This window comes from Pogonomyrmex barbatus, unplaced genomic scaffold, assembly GCF_055798465.1.
Source record: "Pogonomyrmex barbatus isolate J1 unplaced genomic scaffold, ASM5579846v1 scaffold8, whole genome shotgun sequence".
In the NCBI taxonomy this organism is placed as follows: domain Eukaryota; kingdom Metazoa; phylum Arthropoda; class Insecta; order Hymenoptera; family Formicidae; genus Pogonomyrmex; species Pogonomyrmex barbatus.
Genome location: NW_028297182.1, coordinates 6,619,789 through 6,643,398, shown reverse-complemented (window position 1 = coordinate 6,643,398; position 23,610 = coordinate 6,619,789). Strand labels below are relative to the sequence as shown.

Here is a 23,610-nt window from a genome sequence, read left to right as displayed (position 1 = left end):
CAGCGCGAACTATCGTCGCGGCAACTGGAGTTGTTTCGCGTGTAAGCGCCGACACGAGAAAAACGCCTTAGAAACCGCCTAAACCAACCGGACGCCAGTGTGTATTATGAAAATAGCAACGAATACGATTATTCTTATCTTATCTTACGCAATGCACGACAAAAGCAGAAATAGCCTTTCGGCTTGCCGCTATGAAAAAAGAATCATGTCATAATCGTCCGATTTAAAGTTCTATATGCAAAAAAGCTATCTACCGCATTTAAAATGTCGAGAAACAAAAATATAATTATACAAAATTATAATTAGTTATATATATCGCCACGGTCAAAGTACAAGGACGGATCGCTTCAGTTTTTTTAATTTTGAAGGTCAATTCACTTTTACAGACAGGTCTTTAATTTAACTTTAATTTAACTCTCATATTGCTTTTGCGCATCTGCAGGATAATAACTATGATGTACAGGCTATTTCACGTTTCCCGCGGTTCTTTCTTTTTTTTTTTCTTTTTTTTTTTAATCCACGGTTTCTTTGACCAATTTGGGGGGATGATTTTTCCTTTTGCGACGATGCGACTGTAATTTAAAGTCTGATATTTCTTTTTTTAGCACTTAGACGGAGTGATCGTCGTCCTCTCGGAAGATGGCCAGCTAGAGGCTTGCTACTTGGGCTCGGAGCCGTCGTTATTCATCGCGCCTCCTCTTCATCGACGCGGTTACGATTACGTGGCCGCCGAAGATGAACTCATGGAGCTCCGCAAATTAGCGAAAAAAAATAGGACTTCCGGTATGAATAAAACCGATGAATCAATTATTATTAGCTGTAAGTTGAATCTTAAATATAATAAATATAATAAATATTATTATTAGCTGCAAGACTAAGTCCATCGATCTTCCGACGACTCAAGTCGTTTTATTAAGCAAGTTTTACAATTACTGCAGACACACATGTTAATTATCACGTACGTTGAAATTAAAAGGCAATCATTTTGGTGACGTTACCATGGATGCCGAGCTGATAATATCGGTGACCGTGTCCCCGGATCTGGAACCCTGTACGCGTGGAAATCAGGACGACTCTAAGGACGACACCGAGGGTCGTAGCTTAATGTGCAGAATCACCATCGAATTATCCACGTACACGACGCTTCGCGACGTTCAAGTGTGCGTCGACGTCTCAAAGCCGTTCGTCGCCGAGAAGGCCTGCCACGTTATTACCAATCTTTGTAAGCGAGTCACGTAAAGCTGCATATTTACGACATCATATTCCCGAGCGCAAGAGAGATTGCCGTTTCGGAACGAAGTTAGAATGCGAGGGGGAAAAAAAAAAGAAGATAGAACGGTACCGTTGAAAAAAATTCTGTATTTTATATCGCGATGACACGGCAGACTCTATCTCTTCGCGGTCGCGCAACGGCGGAATTGCCGGAATGTCAATTAGCCGCGGCTAATTCGTTGGTACGTCACTTCGTCCTATTCGACCGTGTGAATGCCATAGGTGACCGTCACATTCTGCGCACGATGATCTACGCGACGACAGATCTGCCGGCGATGTCGTCAGACGTGAGAATCACGGCGAGCTACGAGATGGCGGATCGTGGGAGCCTGCGCGTACTTCAGAAGACGGCCCAACTGCCCCTGAAGATGATGCTGAGGGCCTGCCCACCCGAGAACACGTCCACCTTCACGGCAACCATCAAGTGTAGCGAGCCCCTCGTCGCTTTTAGCCAGCTGTTTCCCGGTAAATCCATCGGCTACGTCGTTTATAATGCCCTCCCCCGACCTCTCCCGCCTCTCGCGACCAGGGCTGCAACCGCGATAAAACTATTCCCTCAAACCATCGACGAATTTTTCTCTGCGGTTTCGCATAATAAAACTCCTTGAAAAATTCTCCTAATTCGTTCTAATCTAAATTTTAAAGTGTAAAAGTTGATGTCACAACTGTTGCATTTTATGAGGATTCAGATAGCTTTTTCCAAAAATATATTATTTTATCATGTATTTATAGACTTTGATGAATTCATAAAAAAATATTACAATATAATTGATAAAATTGTGAACTTGTAAAAAAATCCTTTTCTCGCAAAAAAAAAATAGAATATCATTATTTTTTTAAATAAAATAAATGTGAATGCATAAATCACTGTGATATCACGATTACTTCTTTAATACAATAGATAGAAATACAAACGATATGTGTAAAAAGTTCGAAAAGTTTAATATGTGAAAATTAATTCCCACAAATGTTGATTTAGTGGAAAAATCGGTTGTTTACAGACATGCGACATAGGCCGTAGCTTTGTCTTGCCGCCCTGTGGTGGTCTCGCCGCCGTAAAGGGAATTCCCTAAAAACTCACGGATCTTTTTTTACTCCCACTGCCTCGTGATTCGCCCCGCTGTTCGGAAATTACGGGCCAGGAAATTGTGGCTAGAGAATTAGGATGTCTCGTTTGCGAACGGCAATATTAAGGAATCTTTCCAGTCTCTCTCGTTCGTGGTTTAAACGCGCGGTCTCTCAGCCCACCTAATACGATAATCAGACATCGCGGGCCCCAGGAACCTTACCCGGACCTCTTCAATCACGGCGCATTTTCTTCCTTTTATCAGCCTCTTGACTTTAAGCCTCGCACACCTGGTAGATTCATAATTTAAAGTCGGTAAAATACTCGTTAAGTGAATTCCTTCCCTCCCGTGCGACCGCTCAGGACCGAAAATATTAATCATAAAAAAATATCAATTTTCTTTCTCTAGTCTCATTATTTCTAATACAAATATTTCAAAATTTTCAACCATACATTATTTTTATTGTTTTTTTTTTTTTAAATTCAAAGTTTTTAATCAAAATTTCAAAAAATATTAAAATTTGTTCTATTCATTTAAGGTTAAACCTTGATTTTAATCTTGAATTTAAATAATTCGGATTTTCTTATTTAATTGCCTTCTTCAAAAGTTCAGAAGTTCGTAAAATAAAGATTTTAATTTACAATAATTCTAGAGTTTACAGGAGACGTGCAAAGGCAAAATTGGAACGCACTCGGCTTGCAGCACGTGCAAACTGGTAGCGTAGTGACAATCGTTTCCGGTGCAACTAGCAATCGATATCGAGTGCAGTCGAACGACGGGCTCTCGATGGCCTTGGTGGTTCAACAGCTGGTGAATAGACTCAAAGACAAGGCCACCGGAAACTTTACGACCGCCATCGCGCAAAACCACATACAGCTGGTCCAGTCCCAGATGGAGGCGCACTTTCGTAGCCGTCAGGAGGCGGACAAAATCGCGGTAATTTATTTAAATGAGACTTTAATGCAAACCACACCTAATCTTGATATGTGAATAGCTTGAATAAATATGTTCATGCTCGTACGTAGACGTGTATTACGTCGCTAAGTATAATTATATACGTACTCGATTGATCTAATTCTAAGATGAAAATACTGTTCCAATTTATTTATTTTCCACAAAGTTGTCTTTCTTTTTTATTTTTATTAATCCCTCACCATCCTGATTTCATCTTATCGAAAAGATTGAAGATTTGACAAACTTTCTCTGTTTGAGATTAATGCAAAATTGCGCATTCTCAAAATTTGTCTTTCTTACTTCTGCTTATATATTTCTTCTTGTCTCTTTCTCTCTCTCTCTCTTGAAGCTCATGTCCACTTCCGCCGTTATCGAAAGGTTTAAGAACAGTTTCCCTCGCAGTCGCGACGACGACAACGATGACGGCGTTGGCGGCGTCCGATTCGTTAAACATCGCCGTTGCCGTCGATTAATTATCTCTTGCCTCCTCAACATGCTTTTTTGTTCTCTCTGTAAGTACAGAGCGAGATCGGGCTGCTGTCGACCCAGTTGAGAAACATCGAGAGGAGGATGCTGCGTGCCGTGAGGGAGCGGAACACCCGGTCTTTGGCCGCAACCGGATTGCCGTTTCTCTTGGAGTCGACCTATCGCGCGATCTTCGCGCTTCTGGACGATCTCGCGATCGCACGAACGGTAATTGAATGTCCTATCCTCTCAACAGCAGACTCTTCTCTTCCAGCTGGCTCTAAAATCAATCTCAACCCTTAACCATCGAGCCAAACGCGCGCGAGTTTATCTTTTTATCAAATATAAAATTATTTGTAATGACACCTTGATTTTTGACAAATACATTTTTATTGCATATACGCAATCAGTAATAGTAACTTACGTTCGCTGCATTAAAAAAAAAAAATCAAAGTTGTCTTGCACCAGCTCTTAGCATTATTTTTTATATCAACGTAGTAAACATTTTTTTATCTTTAGCTGATTTAAATAAATTGTTTTGATGAAAATTACAAGAGGATTTTTATTTTTATCATTTTTTTTTTCAACTGACTCGAAGGATTTTTAATTTTTACACACACACACACACACACACACACACACACACACACACACACACACACACACACACACACACACACACACACACACACACACACACACACACACACACTGACAAAATAGATTTCGAACCGCGGCTAAGTTGTAATTTCAAAATCCGTTTGTCTCGTGTAATATCGGCGAGTTGCGCACACTGTAATTGCTCGGTACAGTTGCCCTCGCTTATTCACCCGACGCTGACAGCGACGGCGAGCGGCAACCATAATCTCGGCCGTATAAAACACGCGAGAGCCACTTGGCGGCCGATCGCGACCGATACGGTACGCCATGCTTTATCGCGCGCCGATCTGGAAGCGGAGATGGCAATCGCACCGGTGGTTTCGCGAAACCGTATCAACATGCCCGTGATCGTTACTCGATCCCTCTCGTCGCGCTCGAGTGGCTTATTATTTGCGAGATTTATGGCACTCCGGGAAAGGGAGAATTCGATGTAAGCGCTGATCCGCGCGATACACAGGAGATCCATGTTGCAGACAAGACGCATAATGAAGGCAAAGACAGCCAAAGACGCCAGAAGGATCGCTTCGCTGTCATTAAACCGAATCAAAAGTACGAAGACGCAAACGAATAAAAAAATGATCGATACGGATACATCTCGCCAGGTTGTAACTTCGTAATCTTCGAAATAGAATTAAATTGCATTTCCTTATATATATATATATATCCGGATTTTTATGAAGAGCCATCAAGAACAATCTAACTCATAATAGCCGACGTTTCTGTAAGAACGAATTAAAGAGTGAATTAAATTAAAATCAAGATCGTTATAGTTGGAGTTAATTTTCAGTACGATAAAAGGGCACGATTGATAAACGTAACGAGAGAAAAAAAGATTACGGAGAAGTCGGTCTGACCTCGCCGAAATACCGGTTTTGATTTCTGACCCAAATCTCAGTTCGCATCATCCGGACAGATTGGCGACGTGCAGTCCGTCAATGCGGCGTGATGTAACGCAGTAATTGGGCTGTTGCAGGAACGGGAACGCTCCGGCCACGGTCTGCGGTGCGTCGTGAGGTTACTGCTCCTGCTGTTGCGGCTCAATGTAAACGATGATAAGTACGCGATGCTCGAAGCCGCGATCGGATTCGAGCCGCAGCTGCGTGACGAGCTCGTAAGTACTTTTGTGACGCGATGGTTGATATATATATATATTTTTTTTTAATATATATATATATATATATATATATATATTAGGGCATGTATATATATATATTTTTTTTTAATATATATATATATATATATATATATATATATACGCCCTAAGTGGTTAAAATACTAAAAATATAATTTCAATTTAATCAATTTTGATTAACTCATAATTATTTAGAGAATAAAGACAGCAACTCTCTTAGGCGATCTTGATCTTAGGAATCTGATAATTTTTCTTTTATCAAATGTACATATATATATATATATATAAAAGGAGGGTTAATCGATTCAAAATTTGAATATATCGATTTATTAAAAATTAGCTTTGAGCTGCTGCGTCGTAAGTTAAAAGCAAAATTAATTTCAAATTTATATATATCGAGTTCGCTGAGAGTTGCTTTCTTTAATCTCTAATTATCTGATACGTAGCTTGGCATATTACATTGTATAGTTTATTATAATTATTTATTTTTACATAAATCCGTATTTTTGCACGCGAAGAGATACATTCTTTTCATAATATTAACCATCTGGAAGAATCAGGTTGCAATCGTACAAAGTTCCCAATTTACATAATCGTAGAAAGTTCTCGTTACCATGTGTCTGCAACAAATACTTTTTTCGAAAAGTTCGATTGATCGGTTTTTCAGGATTGGGAAGAGATTGCTGACGTCAGTCTGAGTACTTTTTTACGGTACACGTCAAGAAAATCCACAAGTCACCTGGATGCAAAGGCCCCTACATTAAGCAAAATGACATCCACCAAGGAGTTCGCAAAGCTGAAGAAACGTTTGGTTCACGCGGTCGAACGTCTCGACAGTTACCGAGAAGCCGATATGGCCGAGAACGAACAGTTAGAATCTGGCAGTCGCGCTTCTTAAAAAATCGTTAATATTAATCGATAGACAAAAAACAAATTCCTTAGAACGCATCACACTCGATGTAAAAAAAAAAAAAAAAAAAAAATCGTGAATCATTAAAATACGAAATTAAATCTATCACAATACAATTGAAGTAAATATAATTTTTCACAAAAAAAAAATGTTCTCTTCACTTCATCTTGCGCTGTCTCGATAAAAAAGAGAGAAGAAAATTTTTCAAATGCAAAAAAAAAAAGAAAAACAGAATCTGTATTCTGTCAGGTGAGTTTCCAAGATTCGTCGGCATGATTAATCGTCTCGGCATCTTTAATGAGATCCCCGGGAGTATTACCGCGAGTATTGGGCATATCTTGGCGCCGTTACATGTGCATACACACACACATATATATATATATATATATATACCGATATGTTACGCAGGTACATGCGTATTATGGACACGCCAAGTCGGACCGAGGCGCGGTTTACGTAAGTGCGTCCATACACGCGCCGGCGCTGCGGCGATAATTTTATTCCGCAGCCTGCGGCATATTATTGAAATAGGCGAAGTCGAACGGCGTAACGTATAGTTTGAGTGATTCACCAGCTGGCGCCACGATTCCGCTTTTTCGAGGCTAATTAATGGGAAGAATGTACGAGACGGGAGGGTATGTGTTTAACTCGGCGGGACCCATAACAGCCACGCGCTTTGTTCGCGATAATTTTCTTACGAGTCGCGGTCGCTGTGTAATGTATGCAAAGTGCTTGCCCCGCGTAGAATGGAAAGGATCGCAAGAAGTTTTTCAGATCCCGGTGTGCTGCGCGCACACACGCTATTCGATATCGCGACAATAAAGAGACACGCAACTTATCGAACTATTATAGTGTTACGGGGCAGAACACAACCGCGCTTCTGTCGTCTTCCTCTATTATCAGGATTGTAACAAAAGGATTGTAACAAAATCAAGGATTGTAACAAGGATTGTAACAAAATCATCCCAGAATGTGGAGTCAATATTCCGTCGAAAATATACACATCTCTGTGATTCTAGCAAATTGTATTCTTTAACAGAGCGTTGAATGAAAACTTGTATTCTTGTCTATCTGTTAAAAAAAAAAAAATATATATATATATATATTTATATATAAAATATACTCTGTATATGTTTTAATTCCTACTAAATTGGTGATGTAAATAAAAATTATATACGTGTATCTTTTTTCGACTTAAAGACGATTAGTGTATTTTTTTTTGTTCTTTTAGAAATTGCAATAAATTAATAACGATTTTTGTATTTTTAACGCGTCCGATACTCGTGTCAGGCACGCGAGCATTCATATCCCGATTCATACAATGTGAAAGAGACTTCTCATGCGCACGCAGATGCGTGCTCCGTTCCGTACGCGGCTTCCCACGAGCGTGAAGAAACAAATAATCACGAGGCCCGAGTAACCTTTACCGAAGTGCTCGGCAAATATTTAGACGGCAGCACTTTTCCATTGCGGCTGATGTAACAGATTGAAATATTTGTGGCCGCAGCTTTGCGGTTCGGATAAACGTAACGTCTCGCGGTAACATTGGCAGATAACCGCGAACATCAGTGCCGTAAACAATGCAACAATGTTGCAATGATGAAAGCCTTTACGGGCAGATGGCGTTTAATTGCATTGGCATACAGTCAATACAAATCGAGCGCAAGGTTTTCCAGAACTTTATCTCACTTTAACCTCAATAATTGATCTTACAAAGTGAAATTGGCATTCTCTCTTAACTTGGGAAGATTCGGGAGAAGGCATTATTATTTACCGCAGCTTTTCAACATTCGCTATTAAACATTTCGATAATCGTAATTTATATTTAGTCTGATCAAAATCAACAATTTATCGTAAAGGTAAAAGCCATTTTGCAATATTCTAGTGCCGGGGCATATTTCTCCTGCTGAATTTCTCAAGAGGAATATGACCGTAACGATCTTCAATACAAATAGTCGCCTTCGCAATTCCCTTGGAAAGTCTGAAGAAAACGATACGTACGTCGAATTCAGCTCGTACCGCCAATTATCTCGCACAGCAACGTGAAAAGATATATAGATAAAGAGAGATGCCGCTTTCAACGAAATATTCCCGCGTCTGAGGCGGAACGATCGATCAATCGATCGCCCGAGGCGCGTTACAGACTTGGGAGAAAAAAATATATACGGCAAATCGATAAACATGCGGAATAAATCGGCGACATCTCCGAAGGTGTAGAAGGAAAATTACGGGCCGTACACCACTATATCATTTCATTTCCATTTTGCCTGAGGAAATTCAAAAAAACATTGTGGGAGGGAGGGGGAGGATCTCGTATCTCACCGTCATTATTGGCCATCGTCGTCGTCACTACTTTGGGAAAAGGGAAGAGAGTTCACTGAGGTCAGGGTCCGATGCATCATATTACCGCACTTCCAGTTTTCTAAGCACAAACGATGAATTGCGTACTCCGTTCCTTATTATTATCTGTCTAACGTTCTCTGGATCTAACGTTCTCTCAACTATGATAAATCGCGCACGTGCGCAGTATGGTTAAGAAAGATACAAAATCGATAGACTAATCAATATCTGGCTAAAAGCGCTTTGAAGAAACATGTGGAAGCAATTGGTTCAATTTTTATGCATACGATATTAGTAAATGTTTATGTAAATATAAGCTTTTCTTTTTTTATTAATATTATATAAAATTGATTTTTCTGCTGTAAAAAAAAAAAATTACTTTCTTTTATCATATTTGTTTGATTTTTGATTTGTTTGAATTTTTATTAATGCAGTTAATAAAATAAAATGTAAATAATAAAATGGAACAAAGAATATAATTTTTTAAATTATTTAAATTGAAACTAACAATTAGGCTTTTGCAAATTACTTACAAATATCGTAAGCGAATTGTTCCTTCGTCAGGGAAGGGCAAAATTGAGGAAATTATTTAAAGAATTCGATGAAAAAGTTAAGGCATCGTCATCTATAGAAAATCTCAAATTTTTTGCTGATAACTATCTGGTGCTTGACTTAGAAATGATTTATCTATGAATTTCTGTTATTGAAAACAGAATTCGGCGCCGCACACGTTGTCCTTTGCATTATGCCACATACAAAGCTAATAGGCCGGGAGGTCTAGAGCGACCAACTCGTTTACATCTTTCTATTGCCAACTATTGAAAAAGCCACTTGACTTCCCGCTGGCTTGTGTAAACGCGGCATGGATCGCACAAGTTGCGGTAGACAGATGAAAGAAGGTTGCAGGCGAGTTAGAAGGACGATAAATGAGACAGATGGGGGAGAAAGAGTCCGAGGAGCATACCGGAGAGGAAGTGCTGAAGAGGGTTTCGCGTGTTACGTGTTTGTCACTCGATGCCAACGAGAGAGAGAGAGAGAGAGAGAGAGATGCGACCTTTCCTCTAACTCACCGCTTCCGACAACTGGCATTCGTTCTTCGAATTAGCTGCGACAAAGACCGTTGCACTCGGTACAATGAATGAGTTCAGAAAGAATGAGATACAGAAGACCGTTGGGTAAAAGAAAGGCGCTCGCCACTCGTGTGTTATTCCCTTTCATAGAAAAGGTTCACCGAAAATTTTGCAAGAAATGATAAACTAATTTCTTGATTTTCAAAATGATTCCAAGTTATGGTGGTAAAAAACTATTAGATCTATACAGTAAAATTTTCAACTTTAAGACACTTTCAATTAAAGTAAATTAATATTAAAATGTAAAATAAATATTAAAACGTAAATTAATGTAAAATAATATTAAAATTTAGTAGATTTGTAGAATTATCTGGACCATCTGGAATGCTTGTCTCGATGAATTCCTGATCAGCGGGGAGCGAGTTCCTCTACATAACTTGGAGACTTAAGAATATCATTCTAACAACAAAAAGGCCGATAAAATAAGATAAATGTTATAGAAAGAAAAAAAAATAAAAAAAATTCCTTTCGAAGAGCACAAATGACTCATACAAAAAAAATGCGATTAAAATATACATTTTTGTCGTATCACTTTTATCTCATTTATTTAAGCCTACATATTGAATTAAGATTTTATCGAATCTCAACCACATTCATGTATGTTTCTCGAATTTACGTGTACTCAATGAACGCCATATCCATAGAATTTGAGCGATACGCAAATACGAGTATGTATCACATATTCGTCAATTGACACGTAATAATTATAACTGCAATTGGAGCGGAAAAACTCAAAGCGACACTCGAATGAGAAAAAAGATAGTATGATACTATACAATTAACTCCTTTCTGGAACATTTTGTGTATCGCTTAAATTATAGAAAATTAATAATCTTTCAAGGAGAAACGATCAATGATCAGTGGCAGGAAGTAATTTTTCTGGTAATTTTCTTGCTCCGACACGAAAAACACGCGGTTTCTCATAACGTCGTCGTTTAAACGAAACTTTTAAAATTTCCGACGCGCAATAACGCATTACTACGATTCAACGTCCTCTCGGGGAGGGAGGGGAGAAAGAAGGGGGGTAAACGATGCAATTTAAGAAGGCCTCGTAAATAAACGATCGTCGCGGATCATGCAAAAAGACACGCGTCTCCGACGGGGGTCTTCGCCTATCGGGGTCTTTAAACGCCATTAAATTCCGAGAGAGAGCGCGAACGGAGCGAGCGGCCCTTTGGTCTCTCTTCGGTCTCTCTCTTCGGTCCAAGCCGGATTACGTGGAAACTCGCCTGCGGCTTCGCGCGCGATCGACCTTCCCGGAAGAAACTAGCCGAGGCCCGACGTAGACAGGGCCTCGGCTTCCTTGCGATCTCCGCATGGGAACACGTCGGCAAGAGAGCCGTGCCGCGCCGCGCGCGATTATGGATAGGATTCTTTTGTGCCCCGACATGCGTCCGCAATATGCGCGCCGCCGCGCCGGCCGATCCAGATAGGTGGCTTTTTAAATGCGCGCGTTTCTCGTCCCGTACGCGCGCGCGCGCGCGCGCGCACGCAGAAAAACTGGTCCCGAATGAAGATGCATATTGTATGGGGCGCGTAGATGCGGGAATCGAATACGCGCGGCCGCCCGTGAACGCGATCTATCGGGAAGTTAATTGGTATACCGGGCGGAAAAAACGGCACCGAGGGGCACTTGAAGGCCCCTCAAATCAATTTTCAGACCCCGTAGCTAAAGCGCTATCAAAACATCGGTGCAAAAAAATACCGAAGAAGTTAATTATCTCAGTTCGAAATGCGGTTTAAAAGGTCGTCATTTTTCATACGTTTGTCCGTCTACAAAATTTATTATTGCCTAAAATGTTAACATTAACAAATTCTAAATCTCAATATCCTATATGCGCCTGTTCATCCATTCAGATTTTTTATCTTCTTTCATCTTTCGAGAGATTATACCGATTTCTTACAGATCAGTTTTGGCATCTTCTTGATAAAATCGCTTGAAATTTTTAAGTATTCTACGTTGAAGTACTTTAGCGCAGCTCTTTTATGTCTAAATAACAATAGCGATCAATAATTAATAAGATACAAAAACGACGAAGCATTTCGAGATAAAACGGCTGAAAATGTTGCTTATTAAGTTAGAAACAATTCCTCGTAACTGTGAATACGTTCCATGCGGCATCCTATGTTCGATGTCGTATCTTCGAAAAAATTTAAGTTATGCCTGAAATATTTTTCTTGTATCGTCACGCTTTAAAAAATATAATGGTATCTCTAATAACATTCATGTCTGCGATCGATTCTTTATTTTCTTCATACACACACTCTTTCCCAACAACTAAGTTCTTCCAGAATTAGAGATATCTATACACATCTAACGCTCTAATTTACATATTTGAATCTACAATTCATCTCAATTTATAATCGACGAATATATAATCGAATTGTGCATGCATGCGATAACTATGTAGTGAAGTAACACAGATTGCGTATTCAAATTAATTGGGTGTGCGAAAGCCCGACAGGAATTCCTCGTCTCGTTTCTAGATCGGTAACTGCTCCAAGTCTACCACAGAATACGCCATTACCGGAAACGGATTCAAGATTGTACGGGAATGTGGACCGTACAAGCCGCAACGCTCTTCCTCTTTATAATCAAGATCGTATCACCTAACAAATGGTTGTTACGCAAACGAGAGGTCGCGCGATAAAACCAGAAACGTGGAGAAAGCCGATGTTGCCCGATGACTTCGAAGAAGTGACTTCAGTTCCGGAGCATCTTTTATCGCGCGATTGCAGCCGATAAAACGATAAAACGCTTTCAACTCGTGCGCATATAAATGTAATACTCGCGCGCTTATAAATGCAAAACACTGCAAACTGACATTGACAAAAATTAATATTATGAAAATTATAAAGAATTAAAAATTAATTCATTTTATAAAATTGTAAGAACATTCTGTGTCTATTCAAGTTATAACATATAAATTTATAAGTTCCTCTTTTTCCTCGAATAAAATAAGAATTTTGGAAATCTCTCAAATCTTAATCGTTTGAAAATTTCATATTTAATTTCGCAGAAATCATCTCTCATCTTTTATGAAATCATCTTCAAGTAATAATTAAATAATTTTAATATATAATTTAAATCACGCGCACACGTCTATTTATAAACATGACATGAAATATATATATATATACTAAACAGCCAGAAATTATACCATAGCGACGATGATTTATGAGCGAGTGGAAATTAAGATGCTACTTTAATCAAATATCATTCCGCGTGAATAATCGTGCCGATTGTTCGGGCGAGTGCGGAGCGGCGAAACATAAGAGACCCTCAGCGGCGCACGTCAGTTACCACCGCAATAAAATTTCGACGGAAGGATGCGCTCCCCCATCCCCCTGTCTCTTCTCCTGCTGGCATTTTATGATTTAATACCGGGACCACCTTGCTAAACTCGCAACTCCGGGACCACCAATAGCGACGTTTGAGGTTTAAGCCACCACGCGAGAGAAAGAGAGAGAGAGATCGATAATCAGTGGATAACGAGGCAGGGAAAGAGGGCGGGAGTGACCGAAAACCGCCGGGGCTTCTCTCCCAGGACTCTCTCTCTCTCTCTCTCTCTCTCTCTCTCTCTCTCTCTCTCTCTCTCTCTCTCTCTCGTCCTTCGATAATTGATGGCTTCCGTCCAATTACCGCGCTCCTTTACTCCTACTCTAAACATATACCTATTGCGGCCGGCCTATACCTACAGATGACCCGGAATCGAGCCCACCTCGGTCCCACGATAAGTATCTCTTGCCCTGTCAAACGAAACCGAAAAAGATGTTCCGAGACTGATATCTTTGTCCGAATTTCTTTTCGATGAGCTGTTTGTTTGGCGAGGAAGGAAATTTTCAAGTAGCCCTTTATCTTTTTTCACCGCGCTATATTAGAGATCTTTTAAATCCTGTCAAATATCGAGGAATATCCTTCTAACACATTAGAGTGAACAATTGTCTTAAAATATAATATAAAAAAATAGAACATAAACAAATTGTTTTGAGAAACTGTACTTTATTAAATAATCGAAATTCGAAATTTTCAAATCTGACAGATTTGAAAAAAAAAACGCAATTTTTATAACGTTTATAAAATCATATCTACAATTAGTTCCATATTTGCTTGTTTAATGCAGATTATTCTCTAAAATTTAGAGTGATACTTTACTATAATGTGTTCTAGAGAATCATTAAAACACATGGAAACTGTCATGTGATATATAAAACTTTTCAACCGCAAACAAGTAATGCTCTTTTGTAATATCTTTATTGTAAACGGCGATTACTAAATGGCGTAGCCATTGTAGCAATGTCATATTCATTTATTTATACTCATTCTCAAAGTGACGACAGAACGAGGCAGCATAATCAATGGGAGCATAATGAAGAACGGATGCAGAACATTGCGCATAGATAATGTTCGATTAGGAATCATAATTAGAGGCATAGCCGACAGCATCGTCAATCGCGCCCCGACCGCAAAATTGATTCTGAAAGGTTCGCCTTACTTAATCGCTTGAATCTGCTGAATCATCTGGGAAAAAAACTTGATCGCACTGTGCTCTTTGCCGTGCAGTCAAACACAAAAAGATGAACGATGATGAATAGGAATAGAAAAAGGAATGCGCTCGTCGAATTATCTCCTCATCGTGGAAACAAAGATCGATTTTCCGATTAGTATTCCTTTTTTTCCGCCCGATAGAATTATATAATGAGTTTGTCAAGTGGCTTATCTGCTGATTTGATCGTGTACGTTTCAAGATTTATATAGATAAGATCTGATTATTTGATTTGTTAAATTTTTCCTTCCTAGTTTTTATCATATTAAATAACGTATGAAAACTGAATCTATTATAATCCAGATTTATTATGTTTATTTTATATTACATTTTTTTTCTTTAATCTTTGAAATTATTTAATTTTTTTTTAATCGCTACATATATATATTTATCTCTCGGCTACTTATTACCGCCAGCAAATAATCTTAAACTGAATACGAACGCGAAAATGAGTAAGCGGATTCGCATTTAAATCGAGCGTCTGCGAAACGTCGCGAGAGATTCGTGTCTTATCAAGGCCGATATTCGGCGAGGAAATCCGTGTTTATTGGCCGATTGAATCCAAGGAAAAGACGCTCATTTTCGCTTTAATGGCCTGTAAATCTGGCGTTGAGTGCCTGCGCCTTGCTCGATTCTCCCGTATCGAGACCCGGGACGGGATTTTTACCAAAAATCGTCAAGTACGAGCAACGAGGGTTGGCGAGACGGGCGCAGAGATAGGCGAGATGCGCTAATGACTCAGTTCCACGACCCTCGTGAAATTTACAACCCGGCAGCGATAATGCTCGTAAAGACGCTCGCAGGAAGCTGGGATGACAAAGGAGACGAGACGACAAAGGAGGAGACGCCACTCTCCTTCGCCGATCGAAAGAAAAAAATTACGCGCGGGTGCGACGCACGCGCGAGGACGCACGGGAGGGAAATTACGCGCTCGGTCGCCACGCGATATAATGAGCGGCGGACTAACGTCGCCGTTGCGTTAAATTAACCGGCCTGCCGGTTGGGCTTAATGTAACCAATTAAACCGAAAATAGACGTTACCTCGGCGCGCGATGCATTATGTGTTTTCGCTTACGGGCGGCGGACCGCTCGCTGCGCGCCGACGAGCGAGATTCGCCCGGGAAAACAAATCTCGACGGCAGTAACTTATTCGGGGAAGTCGGTCGTGGTGGCGGAAACACACACAGGGTACACGGGTACAGAGGTATCTGTTAATCGGTGGAGAAATTAGCGATTCCGCAGTAAGGCAAACTGCCAGAATCGTAGATACGCGGCTAACCGCGCCCTTAATTTCTTTCTCATTTCGTTCGTTAGCGAGACATACACACACACACACACGAAAATAGAATTGCAATTGCCGCTATTATCTCCGTCCGAGTAAATTACTGTAATCGCAATCATAACAGTAGGTAGTCTCACTTTCCCCCTCCTCTGTGCACTCGAATGTGTTTGCTTCTTTCTGTGAATCTAGAGCATTCTATTTAAGCATCAGGGAATCCGTAAAACAAAAAAATCTGAGTCTGAGAGTTCTTACGAAAGAAACATAATTCAAGCACACGTAACGACTTGTGTTCTGTGTAGCAGTGGATTATTGGCACATATTAATTTAATCTTTTTTTTTTTTATTTGTTCAATTATTTAATTAAATTTAAATACAAAATTACTACCAATGGCACGAATATTTCCCTGCGAGTGACGGGAAAAATTGATTTCATTAGATGACGAAAGCGCGGGGGGGAAATTCGATTGATAATTACACAGCAAAATTCTCTGTCTCCCGGTTGAGATTGAGCGATAACGGACTTTTATTCGATAAAGAAGAGCTGAAGAGGAACGCGCCGTCGAGCCTGTGCCAGTCATCGCGCAAGATCGCTAATGCGACGAGCGCTACCGTGTAAGACATCGAGCGATCGAGCGATCATATCTATTAGGAACACGTAACCGGGGACAGGATTTTCAAAGAAACCAACGGTGATTTCTTTGCGATTATGCCCGGCGCTGCGCATCTGCGCAACGTTACCCGGCGATGCCGTTTATTTGCTCTCGGCTCAAACAACAAATTAGCGGTTACAGACTCGTGCGCGCAAAACTGAAACGTCTTCCCTCCACGCGGCGCACGTGCTCCTTTTCCGTTGAAATCACGCCGCGATATCTCTCCTTTGTTTTCCCTTACGAGAGACAAAGTTGCGCGAGCCTGGCGCGCGATAAAATCGCGTGTGAGTCACATTTCATTCCTAGATTAAATTTATTGGATTAGCGCACTTGACTTAGATTATCTTCTCTGTTTCTTTCTCTTTTACAAAATACATAAATATCGTGATTAACAGGACGAAGTTTACTTTCCGATCTTTAAACATTGTGAAATATCATCACATTGTAAACAGCCAGTTTATAGTCGTATCATAATTACATAATCGATACGTGATACGTTAAGTCATATTATAGTTATTATATTTGTATTAAATTTGTATTGGGTAAGATACTTCGAATACGAAAATAATATATATAATAATATAATTATGATTTTCGAGAAATAAATAGTATATGAAAAATAGATTATACATCATTTACTTTACAACTGTTTCATTGTCGTCCGCTGTTTTGCAGAATATCTTTTTCTTCTCTCAGATTCATTCTTCGTACTCACTCGCGAAAACATGATTAATTATAATCACGTACTAATTACTAGAGCATGTCGATCACATGACTTAGTTACAGCATTCTTGTGCGTGACGTGCAATACATACAATATTATTAATAAATGAATGATATATGACTTAATTAAATCATTCAAGTCAACCGCAATTATCGTGTGTCATTACCACCCTCAGATCGAAAAAAATAACGCATTTAAATTAACAAAAAGTACAAAATAAAATGCGGAACTTATATTTAAATTCATAAATGTTACTGAAAAAACAATAATTACTCGTAAGTATCGTAATGAAATGGTTTTCCCGTTTCATCTATTATTTCGATTTTTACGTCGAATTAATGATACGAATGAAATATTTGTTTAGATAAATAATTGTTATTGATCGTAAAAGTTAATTAATTGCGCCAACTGATAACTGCTAATTTTTCAATTTTCAGAAAATAATCGTATTTCAAGAGATAATAACGTGAATGACATATGGTTGCTTGCTGATTCAAGTAAGTGGCAATCACTACACTTTATATAAACAATAGCACGCTGTGCACGCAAAAATATGACCGTGTGCCAACGTGTTATTGTTCCAAGATTTAATACTTTATTTTTGGAATGGATATATTGTTATCCTATAATCAACGAAAGAGAATTTATTTCTTTTTTTTTCTCCAAAGTTGTATATATTTGTAACAGCAAATTTTAATTTTATTATACATCAATTATTTAATTTCTTCTTTAAACAATTATTTAAGTAATCAATTGATTGCCATATAAATCTATTATTTATAGAATAACATTTCCGTTTTTTCCACTAAAGAACCTATTTGTATAAATGAATATATTATTATATCCTGATTTATTTATTCCAGAAAAAAAATACACACAATTTACAAAAATCAAGAACTATGATTTTAATTAGTCATAAAATCTAATTAAATTTCTGCAAAAAAAGTTGTAAATTAAATAATCATATCATATTTTAAAATGTAATAACAAATTTATTCTAATTCTAAAAAATATTCTTACAATCAAATTTATTGAACAAGTTGAAAAATATCGTTCTTTTCTTCATTGTCTGTTTGTAAAGAACAGAGATAAAAATATCGATTAAAAGCATACTTCATCTGTCAAGTTTAGGGTTAATGGCGCAAAAGAACTCGAGGAATCGAAAGCGAACGATCACGGTGACCATCGCGAGCACGAGGTCTCCTTTTGAGGCTGCGAAAGGTGTTTGGCTCGTGCGAAATATCCCGAAACGACCTTGCCATAAGCAAGGTACGCGTCTATACGTATGCGTGTGCGTATGGAAGGCAAAGTGGAAGATTGATGTTGAATGCATAACCATATATTTGCTTCATTCGATATAATATTTTGAGAATTTCTCCAAGCTGGATTTATCTAACAATGAGCTCAAGAAAGGTCAAATGCGTTTAATCTAATCTTTCTCATCGAAAACTAGCCATCGATACTTCATTTCACTTGCCTTCCTGTCATTTATAATAAATTCTTATTAAAATAAATGCAAAATAAAAACAAGAAAAAAAATATAATTTAAAAATCTCTTTATTATATTTACAATTCTATTATTAGGAAGTTTGTGACTTAAAATTAAGGTTTCATTGAGTGCTGCTATTAATTGCGTTTAATGTCATTACCATATCAACATGTCGCAAATATACTACGACATTACAAGGCTGTCAACAAGTTTAAAACTAGCGATTTCCTTTTAAGTCGAGTCACACGACGACACCACCGTGAATCACTTCCGGTTATGCGTATCATTCCTTTTTAATAATCTAATGATTCGCGTGACACGCGCACATTCTAAGAGATTGCGTGGTTAACGCAAATGGAAAGCGCCATCCACGACGTAAGACGAATAAGCTTTCGTGGACATTATGATAGTTGTTCATGGAATATATTCTGAATCATTTGCATGTGTATGAGATCATGCAAAAAATATGAAAGTGCGAAAGATAAAGTGTCGTAAAAATTAAACTGGTTATTTCGAAAAGAACACGAACGCGGTAAATGAAGATAAATTTACTCGCCACGTGGATCAATGGAAAGTTTCAAAAATACTATATGTGTTAAGATTATGTAATCGTGATTTTAATATTTTTTTCAAGCCAGAACAAGTTTCTTCTGGCTCCTGGTTCGAATTTATTCTTGGATCTATATCTGTTATTATGATAAACAAAGCTGTTCCACTTATGTCCAGTACTATTAAACGCTCTTTCGAAATGATCGATTCATCTAGAAGCCGTGGAAATTCTCTCAGTCATCACTCACCACTCTTCTGACAATGACCGCAGATCAATTGAAGATCTCTCATCGAGATATCGTATCACTCTGAAAAAAAAAAGACATACACCCTTCTCAAGTATTTCTTTTTTAAATCAGTCGAGGTTTCTCAGTTCGCGGAAATTAATAATCCATAAAAACGAAAATTAACAAAAGATTAAATTTTAAGAAAGAAAGAGGCAACCTCTATCGCTCCTCCGCGATAAAAAAGATCGCAATAAAACTACGCGAGGAAGATACTCGTCGACACATTTACGTGCAACTCGCGAGCCAACGGTAAGTGGCGAATCGCGGTTTACGATTGCGCGGCTGTTTCAATTGTAAAAAAAAAAAAGGGAAAAAAAAAACCGTCAGACATACCGGCACCCGGCGTTCCGCGTCGTAAATAAATTAAATTAAATGCGCATTTGCGTACAAATTATCCCCGAGCGGCGCGGCTCAAGCACCCAATAAAAATATTTCGCCGCTCGTTAAAATTAACAATGTCGGAGCAAATAAATCGCGATTAATTATCCAGGCCACACACGCGCGCGCGCACGCACGGATAAACGTTGTTCCGGCCCAAGGGGAGCGAGAGAAATGGGGGGGAAAGGGCGAGAGAATGAGAGAAAGAGAGGAGAGAGGGGGGGGAAGATCTCAAAAAAGAGGGGACCGCGATCTCTCGCCGGGAAGAGAAAAAGTAAGGCGGACCTTTCAAATGTGGCACGGACACGCTCGTGAAATTCCTCTCCTCGTTTCAGCCGCGGCGCGCGAAAGAGCCGGAGGACACGCGCGGAATTCGCAAGCGACCTTGCGCCCGTTACGCGAAAAGAAAGCAAAAGCAAACAATAGCATACGGCCCCTCGTAGACTTTCCGCGACCGGCCCGTTGGCCGCAGGTCTGACAACACGCGAGGAGCCCGCGTGTCGAGTCCGTTGATCGATCTGAGGTATTCGACGTCTGAGTCACTCGAACGGAGCGATCGTGCAAGCAATAACGAAATCTCGACATGTCAAGCGTGATTAATTTAAAGTGACATAAAAGTCCTTTTTTTTCCATCTATCTCTCTAACGGCCAGCGTCGTGAGTGAAAAGTAAACGGGTTCTTTTTTGGGACGACGAATTAGCATACGTAAGATGTACGGGAGAGACGGTGATCGGGAAAGGGTTAGTAGAGGATCGATATTGTCTTCGCTTCTCCCATGACACATTCCTAAACAGACGATCCGCAAAGTGATTCAATTGGTGTCGTTCGAATTTTAATTAGCCAGGCTCGCGACAGCTTGCGGGACATAATACAATTATTATATATTAATAAAGTGAAGCGATGAAATGTAATAAGACACGTAATGTTAACACTTGAGGTAATGATCGCATTTAATAGACGCACAAACAAGAGAAAGACGAAAGGACTCTCTCTCTCTCTCTCTCTCTCTCTCTCTCTCTCTCTCTCTCTCTTTCTCTCCGCTCTCTTACTATGAGAGAGCGAGGATGCGCTTCCACGAAGAGAACTAACGAGGCGGTCAGGTAGATACTCGGGTTCGCTAACAGCCGCGCGGGGAGCAAAACTTGGCAGGAGAGACAGAGCGGAGACGGTGGATCCCGTCTCTCGATAAGCGTCTTCGATATGTTGTACAATAACCGAGCGAGTTAGCCGCAGCTCGATCTTTCATCGCACGAGACCACGTTTCGTCGCTCGACGGGTGTGTTACTTAACAGTCTTCGCAGCCTATGTTCGCGTGGGCTCAATATAATGATCTATAGATGGGAGGGGAAGGGGGGAGAAAATATTCCTATGGAATTCTTCTATTAAATGCCATTCATTCAACATTCATAGAAAGAGTATATTTGAGAGAATCGTTTAGTCATCAGAAAATGCCGAACTATTAATAGGCGTAACAGTTCTTTCTCTTATTTCCCGAGAAAGATATTTCATGAAAGACGAAATGGTGGAAAGATGTTTGGCGAAAATCAAGAGTTGAAAATAAAAATATATATGTATAAGTATATGCTGAAAATAAAGATATGTGTGTTTTCATTTGCTTATAAGACTTTTACATCTTAACCCGCATAATAATGTGAAGGGAATGCTGATGCCTAATACGAGCTTAGTGCGTCTTGTGATAGTCAATTGAGTTTGGCATCCGTCAAATTTCCTAGATGTGAGGCAGTACACTTGCTGGAATACCTCATCGATCATCAGCGTAACGATGATCATGTATCGGATCAATGAACCGTAAGAAGGTTCAAACATCGCCGCGGTAAAGAAACCACTTGACCTTGCATGGTCAGACGTCTGTTGCAACCTCCCAATCATTAAACGATTTATTTGCACATCTCATCGCTCAAGGACCGACCGCGGTGATCTGAGAATTTTTTAAACGTTCGATTAGATAAAGAAAGATACTAGAAATATTAAATCATTATCATTTATTAAGTCTCACCGATGATAGTTGTATCAATCATAAATTTTAATTTGACTTTTTATCTTTCCTCAGTTTCCAGAATTAAAATTAACATTATCATTAAAAACCTATGAAAAATACTCACAAATTAAAATTTGCGTTTGATAAGTTTAGAAATAGTCGTGAAAAAATGTCAACTTGTTTCAAATCTTAAAAAACAACCTGTCCAGTTTTCACTTACGCGTTTAAAAACTTTCAAAAAAAGAAAATTTCACGTCACAAATACCCTTTTTTTATATAATTTTCTAAATTTTTCAAATTTAGAAAAATGCACTACGAATCTCGCTGTAATCGTTAATTCGCTTCACGACACGAGCTGAAAGTGTAGAAAAGTTAGAAAGCTAAACCGCCGCGACTTTTACCTATTGCGGCGGGGTGAGTTCGGAGGCACTGCCGAGAGACGCGGCCCAGGTGGTGGACTATCTGTCAGTGCTCCTCGTGAAAGCGGGCATTCCGAAGGCGGCTCGTTCAATTCGGGGAACGAAGAGCAGTCGGTGTCTCGAGGAGGTCTGTTTCCTCGCGGCGTGTCGTCAAGCATACACAAACATAAACACACATTCGTGCATACGCGCATACCAAGTTATACACCACTCTCGGCGGTGGGCCTCTGGTATTTACCAGCGATTCGCTTGGTCAACATGCGCGTGTATGAGTACATCGGTTCATCCGTTCGACGCGTATACACACACACACACACACACACACACACACGCGCGCGCGCGCGCGCGCGCGCGCACGGAAGGTCCAGAACCTCCTTCTTCCACTCGCGAAGGATGGAAGATAAAGCTTTTCTCTTCGTTGCTTCCTCCCATGACTCATTTACTTCGGATCGGCTACCCTGTCGTTTCTATTATCTCTTCGAGGCAGGGCATCCCTTGCCCATCACGTTCCTACCCGATCGAAGTTTACGAATTCCTTCCTAGATAATAACCTAACGATAATCTCCGTTGTTCTCCACGTCATTGAAAAAGATCGTGAAAGCTACCTACCTATCCTACTTCTTCGACTGCGTTCCACCGCACGACGCACACGTGAGACGGATTTGGCTACGAAATGCATAGCCGCATAGCGTGCATCTCACACGTGCCATCCTGACCGCACGAATCTACATCTGGCAAGATGTTTCCTCCAGACATATATATCCGCTTGCTATAGACTTGCAATTTCCGGATCTTGATATTACAGTGTCAACATTTCCATGATTAACGTGTATATGTTCTCTCATATTTTTATATCATATTTTTAATTATATTTCATATATTTAATTATCATTAAGATACACATATTGGCATGCGATAGGAATTATTCATCGTTTTACGCGTTTAATCACACACATACACACGCGCCTACGTATCGCGCATGTGTATATTACTCATGAATTCTCAAGTGCGATAAAAAAAGTCTTCCCGGAACGTAAGATGATTAAAGTTACGAGAAATTTTACTTCTCGTGCGGAAATTTTGCGGAACTCCGCTATTCCGCGGAATAACACCAGCTGAAAGCAAATACATCTAACGTTTAACGAATATATTTCTTTCTTCTTCTTTTCCCCTTCGCGGCACTATCCGCGACGACCGTCTCTATTCGCGTTCCGCGGATCTCGCGTCGCACGTGCACGCGCTCTCCTGTTCTCTCGCGCGATTCCTCTCCTCCGTTCCTCACGAAGAAGACCACTCTCCGTCACCGCGACGTCCTCCTTCTTTTTCTCCTCCTCCGCTGAGACCGCTCTGCCACCG

At 39.8% G+C, this 23,610-nt stretch overlaps 1 protein-coding gene and 1 long non-coding RNA gene across 6 annotated transcripts in view; one reads left to right on the top strand and one right to left on the bottom strand.

Annotated features, from left to right (window-relative positions):
* The window catches only part of LOC105426217 (Bardet-Biedl syndrome 9), a 16,967-nt gene extending 9,308 nt beyond the window's left edge, over positions 1-7,659 (top strand). Inside the window, exons 6-12 of the mRNA XM_089083873.1 lie at positions 606-783; positions 977-1,222; positions 1,495-1,737; positions 2,992-3,275; positions 3,816-3,986; positions 5,392-5,529; positions 6,218-7,659. Coding sequence (XP_088939999.1) covers positions 606-783; positions 977-1,222; positions 1,495-1,737; positions 2,992-3,275; positions 3,816-3,986; positions 5,392-5,529; positions 6,218-6,448 — 1,491 coding nt within the window. The 3' untranslated portion in view covers positions 6,449-7,659. The remainder of the gene's footprint in view (positions 1-605; positions 784-976; positions 1,223-1,494; positions 1,738-2,991; positions 3,276-3,815; positions 3,987-5,391; positions 5,530-6,217) is intronic.
* The window catches only part of LOC148934743 (uncharacterized), a 27,101-nt gene extending 3,491 nt beyond the window's left edge, over positions 1-23,610 (bottom strand). Inside the window, exons 1-3 of one of the 5 annotated variants that reach the window (XR_016141098.1) lie at positions 22,864-23,610; positions 22,237-22,793; positions 19,420-19,479 (exon numbers count right to left, since the gene is read on the bottom strand). This is a non-coding gene — a long non-coding RNA (uncharacterized LOC148934743). The other 4 variants (XR_016141097.1, XR_016141096.1, XR_016141100.1 and 1 more) reach the window with 4 other exon arrangements.